The sequence below is a fragment of the Maylandia zebra genome, linkage group LG4 (genome assembly GCF_041146795.1).
Source record: "Maylandia zebra isolate NMK-2024a linkage group LG4, Mzebra_GT3a, whole genome shotgun sequence".
NCBI lineage: Eukaryota > Metazoa > Chordata > Actinopteri > Cichliformes > Cichlidae > Maylandia > Maylandia zebra.
The window spans coordinates 21,230,755-21,245,174 of NC_135170.1; the positions used below are offsets into that span (position 1 = coordinate 21,230,755).

The 14,420-nt window shown below is 41.0% G+C and overlaps 1 protein-coding gene across 6 annotated transcripts in view; it reads right to left on the minus strand.

Annotated features, from left to right (window-relative positions):
* cep112 (centrosomal protein 112) overlaps positions 1–14,420 on the minus strand; it is a 137,846-nt gene that overhangs the window by 42,801 nt on the left and 80,625 nt on the right. For 5 of the 6 annotated variants that reach the window (XM_004558319.4, XM_076883142.1, XM_076883144.1 and 2 more), the window contains one exon: positions 8,184–8,381. The exons of the other annotated variant lie outside the window; for it this stretch is intronic. In XM_004558319.4, coding sequence (XP_004558376.3) covers positions 8,184–8,381 — 198 coding nt within the window. The remainder of the gene's footprint in view (positions 1–8,183; positions 8,382–14,420) is intronic. 6 annotated transcript variants of the gene reach the window in all.

Consider the following 14,420-nt stretch of genomic DNA (forward strand, 5'->3'; position numbering starts at 1 on the left):
ACACGCAGAATCGTCTCAGTTATTCACCGAAATCTCGCAGAGTCGCAATGAAATTCGGTTTAGACTTCTCTGTGTAGGTACATCTCTATTTATGTCTTCAGTGTATTTTGGATTGATGTTACTGATGTTAAGGTGCAGCATGATTTTCAGTTGAACTGAGAGATTTTCCCCTTCGCTACACACACACACAACTAAAAAACAACAACATAGTGGTGTCCCACTTAAAACTCCACTTCAAACCAAAGTGTAATCTGTAGCGTGCAACAAGATGGGAGCTGCCTGACGCCATGTTTTAATGCGATTGGAAAAAAGTGTGTCGCTTCCCTCCCTCCTCTTGGATGACTTCAAAAAGTGAGCGAGGGAGCTGTGTGATGTTTTTTTTTTGGGATGGCAGAGCTTTTACTTTGACTCTTTCATCTGCTGGGTGACTCACTCGCTCGCTCTCTCCCTCCCTCTCCGCCGCCGGGCCCGATGGTGCACTGAGGAAACGAGGAGCTCGCAGAGATCCGGGCATGCGCGCACGGAGCTGTGATGCCAACATATACCAATGGAAGGCAAATCCAAATTTAGCCAATAATCTGCACAAAACATCTTAAACTTTACCCTCCACCCCTCCCCATAAAATCAGACCCCTTGCCTTGCCCCTCCAATCTCTTTGTCTCCCGGTTAGTCTGTCAGTGTGAGGTGAATGTGGGCCCTGTTTGATCATCCCCCAGCCACTGTTTTTCTCCTCCTCGCCTAATCCATGACCGACTGAATAATATGATTTGGTATATCTCCAAATGGCAGAGGACCAACCTAATAAGTCAGCAACGACAGGAGGCAAGAGAGAAGAACGAGACGTAGCTATGACAAATACAATGACAACAACCTTGTACCACCATCTTCCGGCTGAGAGAGAGAACAGTAAGCTCTCTGGAGGTCAGGATCAGAGCTAGAAAGAATGAATGGCTTCACGTGGATAAAATATGAACGAATGTATTAAAAACCAACCAAACAAACAAAAAATTAAACAGCTATCACATCTTTCTGAGTCGCGACGTGGAAGCTGAGACTTGTCTATAGTTTTAGCACCAAAAGACTGTGTTCTCCAAAGAAATGAGACATTTATGGACCAGTTTATGGCTGATAAACACTCATAATAATGATGATAACAAATGCAGTCCTCTAAAACACCACCGGTGGAATATTTCTGTGGCTCACTGTCACGTTAAGATATGCTTCACGCTTGCAAAAATTATAAATCTTTTACCTCAACTGCTATTCTGTTTGAGCAGATTTCTTTTCTCACGTTTTATGCAGTAAGCTGCTAATTTCCTACAGGCACGCAGAAAACGGGCACGTAAAGATTTACACAAACATTTTAAATAAAGAAAGCCAAAAAAAAAGTCTGCCAATTGGAGTTGTAAATTCTCTGAAAATTAGGAAAATCAGCCGTGTGCTTGTTTTGTACTAAAAGCATCTTGGGTGGTCTGATCACAAGTGCACGGCTCTAAATATGGATGGGAATGCAACACAGTGAAGGCACATCAGGATCCAAACAGTCAAACCACATTCGGTCAGGGGTGCATGCGTCCACACATGGAAAGTTGTGTGAAAGCAGATGCGCGCACGGCCACATAAAAGTCTGCACAGTCAGCGTAGTGCACAGCACAACAAACAAAACTTATATACACATGAATTCCTTGGTGCAAACAAATTTTTAAAAAGGTTTTCAAAGTTTGTAGCCAAGCTGAAGCACCCAAGGCCTGCAGAAACCCTGTTCTCCAGATGTAATACTGAAAACAAAAGAAAAACCTCATTTTAAAGGGATTGCAGCAATTTTCTACAAATTAAAATGAAATGTGAGTGTAGATCTGTATACGCTCTCTTAAGACTTGAAAGTATATGAAAATCATTCCAGCTAAAATGATTTCTAAAGGGAAAGATTTGGAAAATCAGGGATCAGATATCAATAATGTGTCGAACTATTTAGTTCAGTTCTGTGTTATTCTATCTTTATATCACCAAATAATAGCAGGAGCTAGCAGGTGAGCTAACATAGAGGTCAACAAGTAGCTCTGCTATACCACCAGCTTTTCATTATATGTGTGCAAAACTGTAACACCTAACAGCAAATCGTGGTCAAATCAGTTGTCATGACTGAAAAATACCGGCAGCGGCCAGTGCTAAAAATCAGCCTCACAGCAGACACACCTTTGGTATCAATTTTAAAATCCTACATCGCCTTGCTGTTAAGTTATCGCATTCACAAGATTTTCAGAAAACCTGAAAACTAGTCCAATATTTTTAGTAGATGCACTTATGTTATTAATTTCAAACTCCTCAAGTTATCTCATTCTCAAATTTGGGTGTCCATGTCATTGGCCTGCCTGTTTGCCCAGCAGAGTGACAATAATACCCCATCAGCCTTTTATGTCCGAGGGGTAAAAAACACAGTCACTACTGCTTTGAAAGGAAACGACTCTAATGCAAATAAATTCACAGCACCTGATAAATAGCGCCATTACACTTTTACATTTATTATTGTATTCACTTTAGTTCACAAAAAAAGTTCAGTAAATTAATATTCTTTGATGTTTTTGGACAATTTATGTTACGAAATTAGGAGATCAATATTCAAGGCTGAGCCTGATGTTGCCTTACGTGTAAAACAATGATTCCCAGTCACCTTCTCAGACGGGAGAATACACCTTATTATACTTATTATACACTGAATATCAGATGCGAGCTTGGTATCAGCAGAAAGGTATCTGTATCAGACTGAAGGTTGAAGAAGTCGGATTATATATCCCTGCTTTGTATGAAAGATATTCTCAATTCCTAGCTGTTTGCAGTTAACAATGCAAAATAAATAAATAGATAAATACTGGCGGCTGCCAGTGTTACCTGGCAGTATAATCTTTAGCTGGTTCTTTAAGTTTAAGTTCTAAAATACCAGATCATCTCTTAGCAGGTTAAAAGATGTTCCACGCTTATTGTTTAATGTTAAAAAAATGAGCATGAAATATCTTTTAAATCCTCTGCGATCAAATTTTGCCCTGACCTGAAAATCCATACAGTTTTAGCAATTTAACAGCAGAGGGGTTATTATCATTCAGCCTGAAACAGTGGTGTACAGATTATACTGCACCATTGAGAAACCTGGGGAATAGAAAAGGGATGAATTGAACTAGGGTAGCATGGTGGTGCAGTGGTTAACACCACAACAAAAAGGTCCTGGTTTGAATCCACCATCTGGCTGAGTCCTTTCTGTGTGGAGTTTGTATGTTTTCCTCATGTCTGCATGGGTTCCCTCCAGGTACTCTAGATTCCTCCCACAGTCCAAAGACATGGAGTTAGTTGGGTTAGGTTAACTGGTGACTCTACATTGCCCATAGCTGCAAATGTAAGTGCAAATGGCTTTCTGTCTCCGTCTACAACACACTAGTGACCTGTTCAGGGTGTTGGATAGGGGGGTTACAAAGAGAAGCCTCTTCTCTCAAAAAAGAACATCTCAGCACAGCACAGGTTTGTAAAACCAGATCTGAACAAACAACCAGATTTCTGGAACAATGTCCTTTGGACAAATGAGAATAAAGTAGAGATGTTTGACCATGATGGACAGCACTATGTCTGGGGATATCAAAACACAGCATATGAGAACAAACAGCTCGTACCTATTGTTGAGCACAGCACTGGAGGGGTGATGACTTGGGCTTATTTTGCAGGCACGGGACCATGAATTGATCTGTATGCCAAAGTATTCTAGAAAAAGACGTGCGGCCATCAGTTTGGCCCAGAGTGGATCATGCAGCCTCAGCATGATTGAAATGCTGTGGCATTTAGGAGAGCTGTGCATAACTGAATGCCCACATACCTCAATGAACTGAAAGCAAGACAATAAAGAAGAGTGAATGAAAATTCCTCCAAAAAAATTGAGATTAATAAAGTCATACAGAAAATGATCACTTCAGTTATTGCTGCTAACTGTGGTTCTACAAGCTGCTGACTAAAAGGATCTGATTAGTTTTTTCTGCTTCTGCATTTTCACTTAGCTTTTGTTGAATAAAAAAAACATTGCAATAAAATATGTGTTGCTGTTCACCTGAGGTATTTAAATTAGTTTGGGACCTGCTAAGGACCAGATTATTAAAAAAAAGAGAAGTCCTGGTATGTAAAACCTTGGAATTGAAATAGGGTGCACTTTCTTATTTTCATCACTATAAAAGGCTTATACATTTGCAGCATCGCGCCAGTGAGCGAAAACACAAAACAAAGCCCCAGTTCCAGTTAGGGGATACAGTCTCATTCACCTTCTGAAGCTAGGTAGCTTTCAGAGGAAAACCTCTCAGGTTAAAGTGAAAAACGTCCTTGAAGCAAACAAAAACACCTGTGAAACTAAAGAGACCAATTGGAAGGCACAGGCCTCCATGGTGTAGCTGTCTGATGCTCAGCCTGTGTGCGCCTGTGTCAGAGGATGACTGAGCTCTGTAGTGCCTTTCATGTCATGGACATCACATGGGGCACAGCCAGGGGGAAACTAGTGCAGTGACAGGAAGCAGTGGTTGGCTACTGCATGCCAAAAAGCTGCTTTCTCATTGGCTGACTTTGCCTTCAGGTAATTTTGTCACACTCGGTTAGTTTTTGATGAAATGCCCCGTTCCTTTGATGTGGGGTGCAAGTGTGCATGCACATGGACACTACCCTGTGCATGCACACACAGTCCTTTTCTACTACTTACCCATGGAAAGCTTTTTTTCTCCTTCATTTTTAATGTACACGTGTTGGTTATACCAACAATTAAAATAATATGAGAAAGAAGCTGGTGTATGTCATACAGATGCAACAAGGAAACTCAACATGTCTCTGTATTTATGCGCCCTCTCTTTTCTACCGGTACACACTCATGCAGATATAGTCAGGTCCACACAACCATATTAGACAAAATTCACACATCTAACCTCTTCTTGCAGTTCAAGGTGCTTTACTCTCCAGACTAAAGGTGAATATAAATTTTAATTTCCAAATTTCATTAAATTCCTATCAAACCTGAAGCCTCCTGATCTTTTGTCTTTCATTGTCTCAGAACTCTTGGCTGTATTAGCAAGCAAGGTGTGGCTATACATGGATATATACAGTTGTGTGGGGTGAAGACGTCCAACATAAAGACCTTTTCTCCACTAGACAAATGTCAAACTTCATATCCCTATTAAGCACCAGGTGGGGGGATTAATTAGGCATATTACCGTGATCACGACTACATTGTAATGCAGTGTAGTATTCTGATAATATCTTATTGTGGGGTGTGGGGTGAGTTCAACTTCTACTAAGCACTGAGTGCAAATATAGCTGGTGTTTGACAAGAACCTGTTCATATGCATGTGGTAAGAAACTGTGCCTCCAAGCTGCTTAGCGAAGGCTTCTGGTTAAAACTAACTATTTACAGAAAGCACAAACATTATAAGTCTTGCTAGAGCTTGAAGGAAGGGTTAAAGATATCGGTGAAGACTGAGAGAGAGAGAGGGAGAGACAGAGAAATGGAGGGTGGAGGTGTAGGGTAGAATAAAAAAGTCAAATAAGGAGGTGGTGTGCGTAAGAGGCAGGATTCATGCTCACTGTAGCCCAGAGATGAGGCGTCTTTATCAGGCACAGAAGCGGCTTCACAGACCCCTCAGTGCAGAATAGAGATTGAGAGGTCTGGGGCTGTGTGTGTTCACACATGTGCATGTATGTGTGTACACACACACACACACTAGCAAAGATAAGCTTCAATAGCATCCAGTCTAACACACCTCCACACACCTTTTCCTGAGCCTGCTTCCATCACTTTTCCTTCTCTCCTTTCCTTTTTGGTGATCAAATGCATTGAACTATCTCAACGTCTGATCTTATCTCCTCTGATTTCCTGCTTCTCATCATTTCATTCCAGAAGCTTTGCCCGTCTACTCCCAGAACCTCCACCAAAACACCGCTCCCCCACATCCCCCCCTGTATCCATCGCTCTCCCTTTCTGTCTCTCCCTTAAACGCACGTGTCTTTGATGAGAATCCATTCATGGATTTAATGGATTTCTCTTGCCTCTTTTTTTTTCTTTTTTCAGAATCTGGGAGATGGGTTAAAAAAATATATAAATATATATATATAAAAAAGAGGGAAAGCTGGCCTGCTCAGCCTCTGCTTCCAAGAGCATGGTGGACTGCAGAGGACAGCATTTCTGTCTGCATCAAAAGAATGAGAAATTTTCAGCTTACAAAACAGGGCGAACGAGTCAATATGGATCTGAGGTCTGGCTGACTTCAATTGCATGTGGGAAAAAAAGAAACAGGGTGTAAGAAATAGTAAAAGTTTTCCCTGCCCACTGCAAAGTCAAACTTGGAGACAGATAAGAAAGTACAAAAAAAAAAGGAAAGTAAGATGTTCAACCTTTGGTGAATCTTTTTTTGAAGAATCAACGTTGAGCTGACAAAAAGGATGGAGAAATCATTAATCTCTTCATGAAAGTGAAACTAGCGCATTGCTGATAGTGTTATCTGTCTGAGTTCAACGCAGCTTTGAATCCACTCCAGACTGCCCAGCAACTGTGGGTCATTTTTTTTCTTGCGTACATAAAAGACCAAAGACACACAGAGGAATTAAAGCGGGGCCTAAAAGATAAAACAACTTTTAGCTGAAAAACAGCCTTCGCATATCCAAAAGGGACTGATAGTAAATAGCGTGAGTTCTTCAAATAAAGATTACGCTGTCGTAAGCACACTCTCTTTCTCGGGTCTTTCTCGCTTCAGAATTACTGATTCTGTTCGCCATATGGAGCCAAAATGGCCGCCTGGGTGCTTCGGAGGTCCCTGCATTCCGGGCCTAATGCTGCACAGCTGGTGTGGGATGGTGTTTAATGAAAAATGCTCTCTTTGATGGGCCCTGCAGTAAGGATTAGTTTATGATCAACACCACCTTAGGTCAGCTTCCTGCTAGGCAAGCACAAGATTATGAGCGATTTCGCAACCGTGGGTCCAGCTTCTAAGGCGGCGAACGAACGAATATGACAGAGAGAAAGTAAAAAAGCACAAAAGCAAGAAAAGAAGATGGATAGTCGATGGAAGATTTCATTGAAGTACTTCCTGGTGCGTTAGGAATAGTAAAAAGCAATGCTGAACAATGGCTCTATTGAAATGCTGCGGTTTTCTCTCTACAACTGACCTTGCACATTTCAAAACAGTATATTCCATGATGATAAGTGGGTTACCCCAAAGACCCAAAAGTACAAATAGTTTTGATTTTGACAGCACTTATTGCCCAACTTTTTGTTTAGGCATATTCGGTTGATTTGATTGAGCAGTTCAGGGAAATCTGTCCTTAGGGTCAGATAACATTGGCCCATTTGTATTCTTAGCCAAATGCTCCGACATTTAAAACAGTTTCCCAGACTCGCTGCAGCCACAAACGTTCTAGACATTACCTGACCAAATGTAAGCAGTCAGGACTGGACACTGAGCAGTTTTTAACATGCCAGCTTTCTAGTTCGAAGTCTGATGTCCGAGTGAGCCTGTGACAACAGATCGAGAATTCACAGAAAGCAAGTGGACGCCGCGTGTCCCGCCTCCTGCGCGTTTTGCCCATGCAGTACTCTCACCTCAACCAAACTGCTCTGCAGCAATGAGAACGTGCTTGGAGTGAATGTCCCCCATTATGAAAGGGCAACTTCGTGCAATGTTCAGACTAAATACCCAGGGTTGTTGGATAAAATCTCCTAATAGCAGGAGATGAGGTGCCTACCAAAGATTTTAAAGACTTCGTTGTTACACCAGAAACTTTGCTAGAGCAACAAATCAGGTTCAGTAGATCTAACAGCTGATGTGAAAATGAGAATTACTGTTTTTAACACTCAGCCTCCAAAACAAAGCTTCTGCATCCCATCTTTCTTGACTTCAGGTACTGTTTTTAAGCACAAGGCTTCTATGAAACCCCCTCTCTTTTATACAGGTATACAACCTCTTCAGTTCATCCTCTTTTTCTCAAATTCACTGTTTAAATTATTCGAGATGTTCTGTTGCTGCTTTTAATGTTTTCCCAGGTTGTTTTCTTCTTTGACTTTTGGAAAACATGCAGATTCCCCACACCTCCTTAACCTTTACTACTCCAGGCATTCCAGTATTCATTCACCCAGTCAAAACAGAGTTAAAAACCCATATCTTATACTTTCTCACCTTCTCATGTGCAGCATCCTTCTCCTGCTGGTGGTTTCTCTCGAGCCGGTCCAGGGATGCCTGCTTGTCCAGGGTTGCTCTTTGCTTTTCCTCCTCCTGGAGCAACGCCATCTCGGCCAGCTGCTGCTTATGCTGGGCATGGGCCTTCTTGAGGTCCTCACGTAGCTCTGACAACTGGGCCTCCAAATCTGCAATTGTCTGGACAGAGATAAAAAGAAACCTGCTGAATTAAGTAAATTAAAATTAATGTCCAGTAATTTTTCCCCTCTATGTGTAGAAGGCCTTCTGCTCAGGCTCACACTGCATTTTGCAAAGGTGATTACTTTCAGATTTGCTGAGGTCATTATTTGAAGCTTTGGCCATATTCAATATGAGTGTCCCACCATTGTAACACTAAGTACATCACAAAAAAATAAAAAGTCCACATTTTAAGTACAGGTTTCTTGTATTTCTGTTTACTGAGAATTGCATATTGAGGGTTTTTTACCATCTGTGTTGTCATGGTCCTGGATCTTAGACCCAGGGTTTAGAATTTTTGTGGGTTCATGACTGCTTTTGGTTTTGGGAATGAATTGTGTTTGAGTTTTATTGTTTGTTTCTTTTGTAACACCGGCTGTACTGTTGATACTTTTGCTTGATGTCATTTATATCTTCCAACAGAGCGTGTGCGTCTTGGTGAGGCAGTTTTTAGTGAGTTCCCCTTTGTGCTCCATTCTGTTCCAGTCAGTGTTTTTCTCCTTCAGTGTCAAATTCAATTCAATTTTATTTCACAACAACAGCTGCATCAAGGCACTTTATATTGACTTTGCATTAATGGAGAGAAAACTCCAACCCCAACAATCCGATGGAATCCTGTGAGCAAGGATTTGGCAAAAGGGGGAAGGAAAAACTCCCTTTTAATAAGAAGAAACCTTCAGCAGAACCAGGCGCACGGAGCCATCCGCCATGCGATGAAGCCCTTACCCCTCTCTCGACCTCTCTCAGCCTTGACTTTGCTCCGAAGAACGTTTTAATAGCACTGCCAGTGAGAGTCAACATTACATAGTAAGAATGCTAATAAGTACAACCCTCCACGGCCCATGAAACACCAGAAATAGACTGGTCTGACATGCTGTGAAGCTGCATCTCAAGAGTTTGGGAGATGTCAAAAGGAGAAGATAAGTCTACTGTTTTGTCAAACCTACATCACATATTTGGGATGATGGAGACTATCTGCAAGAAATACGGGTGGGGGACTTTACATTGAAATGCGCCTTATATCCTTACAGGTACTTGAGTTAGCTGTATTCACATACATTCAATACTGTAAACAGCAATGGACAGAAAAAAATAAAACACCTCGCAGGCATATTGTAATCATTTTACACAAATTACAAGCAATGAGTAAAGCGCATTGTAGTTAAGTGTAGGTGGATCTAAGATGAATTGCAGTGTTTCACACTTCCCTACCTGTATTGCATGTATTCCCCAGCTATTGCACATCCTCATTACTCTCCTTGGCTTTTTTCTTTTTACTCCTCTTACTGTGGTTTGCACTGTGCTCAGGCTCCTGCCCCCTCCCGCTCCTCAAAAGCCTGGGCATCCCAGGACAACGCCACGTTAAGGCAATCAGACAGAAAGCGTCTGAAGTCTTTTTTAGCGGGCACTGGGGAGACTTCAAAGCAGTGTCACAAAAACAGGCAGATGTTGTGGCTGTGTTTCACTCGCTTCTACATTGGCACGAGCACACACACACACACAGATCCATTTGCACACATACAGACACACACATGCCTACACAGAGAAGCAGCCACACATGGCACACTGTCACACACATAGGTTGCCATGCAGCGCATTCAGAGAGAGAGAATGTGAGGTAAAACAAACAAACGCATGCACTCCTCTGCGTCCCACTCTTCTGTCTCTCAATATTACCAGTCTCACTGCTCCTCTAGTGCCTTCTTCAAGTGCAAGCAGCTATGAGATCTGAGCCCTCAAGAGTCTTTAATGTATAATTCTCTCTTTAACAAATGTTGGGAATGTGTCCTCCAAAAAAAAATCTTTTAATAAGTTAGAACATAATCTACCAGAACAGAGACATTGGCAATGACACTTCAGGAACTTAAGAGGCCAAAAGTGCATGTTTTCATTGGGGGGAGCGAACACAGTCGCTTCAAGAGGGCACGTGTTAGCAGGCTGATGGGGAGCTCTGTGAAGGAGCAGCTCTTGGTAACAATAGAAGAGTGTCAGATGAAATACTGGGTCAAACCGTGTCAGCTAGGATGACAAAACACTGGCAAAACAACCTCAGGGAGAGTGGTTAAGGACTGAATAAGAGTTCAATCAAGGGAAAATATTACAGTCAAGTGAGGATCAGTCTTAAGACTTTATCAACACTTATAAAGATTGTATTAAGATTCTCTAAAATCCTCTACGAGACCACAACTAACTGCTTTTTCTCCTACTCTCCACTAAACTGCACAGTGACAACCCCGCACAGCTAGGATGAGCAGTGATTCTTCTGTGAAGAAAACAAAATGAAATGAAGAAATGCATAATAAACGATGGGTATCTGTGAATATGCTTTATCACGATTTCACAAAACAGAAAACAAAATAATGAGGAAAAACGTGCAATCAGTTCAGTATATCTAACATTAATTGAGTCTCAACAGATTAGCATAATTACTCCGCTGGTATGCCAATTAGGCTCTTTTAGAGACTTTAATGTCAGATGTTAAATATGAAATGAGACTGTAACTGTAACCAGAGCCCAACCCTCATTTAAGTCGGCCGGTATCACAGGACGATAGGGACTCAAAGGTACAGTGCCAGAGTGTGTTAGATGGACCAAAATATGAAATTAAAGAACATAATGCAGAAAGATACAGATGGTGCTATCACAGAATCACATAGTCGGTCTAGACCAGTTCTACTCTATAGTTACTGTATACTGTTGTAGCACAATTAGCATTAGAGCTAAGAAAATGATGGAGGAGAGAAATCTGTTTGCCCATTATCAAGGGACCATGACAAAACCCTTTTCAGATACAGCTGTAACTAATAACAGCCGGTACATACTGGTACATACTAGCTTTATGTATTACATTTACACCTAAATGTAACAGAGCTATAATTATTCTTAGCAGATTCACCTTTATGTTCCTGCAGATTGAACTCGTGAGCTGTGATAACAACGCAGGAAGTTGTTTTCATGATTTCCGAACTCTGAGAATTCAGAAAGTATCCACTTGCAAGGTCGAGAATAGCACAAGAACCACGCTGGAGGCATTTCTAATTAATGCCCTCGTCAACAATGTGAGCACTACCCCGTTTAGAGGCACCGCATCTCGACTCGCATCCTACAAGTGAGGTCTATAGTTTAACATTCTGACTGCAGGCAAAAATATTTATCTCTGCGCATACAGCTGGCAATATCCTATCTTATTCTATTCATGCAATATTAAGTTAACAGTTTCTTTTTTATGATGAATTTCTGTATCCACAGCTTTCTGACAGAATTTCAAAGGCAATTCTTTGGTAATAAAGGCGACAGGGTTGCATAATGTGATGTATAATGCATATTATTTACATATAAACACAAACAGAGTGCGAGAGATTTTTACTGAAACAGAGCTCGACGAAGTTTTGAAAATTTCACTTTCAGCGTGACGGTAACAAGTTTTGCCAAAGATGCATGCAGCGATCTCGACAATATATCACGACTATAACAACGCTTTTGGTTCATCGCTCAGAATTCTGGACTCTGGCATCATGTCGGGGTATGAACATAAATATATGGCGTCCTTCAAGGCAGTTTGGGTTAGAAGCGCCGACTGTTCACTTAACATCTAATTTAGTATCTCAGAATTTTGTAGTTGAACAGGATAACTGAAGCTGTTTGTTTCATCAGTGAGCGCTCATAATCTTTCGACTTGCGTAACTCTAAAAAGTGTTGTATGCAAATCCCCCCAAAAAACTAACCTACAAATATTATAAACAACAGAATAACTCTGCAAAGTATAAAGTCAAGTAGGACACACGCATGCACTGACGTGTGACATTTGACTCTTATAGGCAATTAAAATGTGTAGCTGAATTGTGTAATGAATGATTCGCTGTTGTCAGGCAGATAACGTGTGTGGCTGGAATCCAACATGTGATGTATGCACATAATAAATGGCTTTGGGGTTTGAAAGGGGAGCATGTTGTAACACTCCACACATCACAGAACATCAGCATTCGCTGATGACTTGAGGCATGATCAATAGCTCCCCAGTGAAAAACAAAAATCAGCTGAGTTCTAACATAAATACTCCCCCGTGAGAAAACGTGATGAAATCTGTTGAGAAAAACACAAACACAATGACACCTCAACTCAGGAGGATATTCACGTGCCACTGAAATCAGCGTGTAACAAAGATTTACCTGACAACACCTGGGGACCAATCATTTCCTAAATGACAACATGGAAGGATTGAAACAACAAATGAGCCCCCCACCCCCCTTCCACACACACACACACACACACACACACACACACACACACACACACTTCTAACTGCACTTTCTTGTTCTCTTGATTTTTTTACCTTTGACTCAGCCTGTCATCACCCTGTTCATTTGACTCATTTTAATCACGTATTTGGGAATGAAGCGCTTTGAAAAATTGACAGCATCATTATTTAGTCCATTACGGCCCAGAAGAAAGACCCCGCAAGACTCGCGCTCTCTCCCCCATGCTGTTTGAAGTCCAGATGGTGGTACGTTCCTTTATAAAAAAAACACAATTATTCAGGAAAATAATACCCATAAAATGAGTTTTGAGGGGCAGGTGGAAAAAATATGAACGATGGGGTTTTGCATAGAACAAACAATCCTGATGTTTGCAGAGAAGAAAAAAAAGAAACACACATACAAACACAAACTTCCAATTAATTTATAATGCTGGCCCTAGTTTTTGAAGTCAAACTCTTACTAATGTTTAACAATTGAAAAGCTTCGCAGGAAAAAAAAAAGAATCAAAATAAACAGAAATGAATAAAAAAATAAATTATCGCAAATGTGATAGCACACAATAGCACACACAACAACATACTGAAATGTTCTGCGGTAAAATCCAATACTTGTTTGTTTTCTTTTATTATGGATATTTTACTGTTTAGAGGTACAAAATAGTAAGTTTTAGTAAGTATATAAACACACACACTGCTAGAGTCTCCAGAATGGAAGCGAGAAAGTCCATGCCATCATTATTTGTGCTGCTTCGTCCTTTGGGGGGCATTAATCAGCTAACAAAACACGCTATGGGCAAACATGTTTCACCAGCAAGACATTTCATCAATTTAATGGTTCAACCAGCTCAAAATCTCTAGTTCATTCTGTAATGAGAACATTGAACCATGTTACTTTTTCCCCTCTCTTTTACAATATTTTCTCTTTAGAAATCCCGTGATTATAAAAGACTGATATGTAAACGTGTAAACAATGATAACTCCTTGCATATGATCGTCCTTTACGCAAACGTAGCCCCGATAACGCCGCTGACTTGCGACTACATAGTGGAAGAATCCAGAGTTTCCTGGATGATAAACTCTGGTGGGATGAGGACAGTGTGTCCCTGTGTGAGTCGACTCACTGGCTCTGCTTCTCAAACACAAGCCAAGAGACAGGAATGCTATTTATTAGTGTCCCACCACATCAAGGGGATGAGTGGGCATTACTCACCCTGAGAGTGTGTGTGACAGACATTAGCTGTTCTCTGTCCTTGCCAACTTTTTTTTAGCTGCAACTGTCCTTCCACTGATTCAAGGAAGACTAAGAGAAAGTGAGAAGAGCTAGGCAGAAAAAAACAGGGGCTTGAGACCTATTGCCACAGCAAGCCTTTGAGCTATCTGTTATGATATGATGATGTTGTGACTGTCGCTTGATGATATTATGGTCCACTGTTGTCTGAGGGGGAGCTCGGCAACACAAAAAAAGAATGAGGTGTAACACATCCTGCAAGGAATTGCTCCATACTGTCTGCATGCAACAAAAATAAAAAGTTTTTTAAAATTAAATTCTTATATCACAACTTTCACACATTGTTTTTTTTAAAAGAGACGCATGTAAACAGCCACGTGATATCAGTGTGGCAGAGCTCTAAGTGGAAAAACACAGCTACAGCACTGCAGTTGTGTTTAATAATAAGTATGTATATAATAGGCATATTTTTAATACATATGGGCTGACAGTCTGCCAGCTTGTGGCTCTTTTT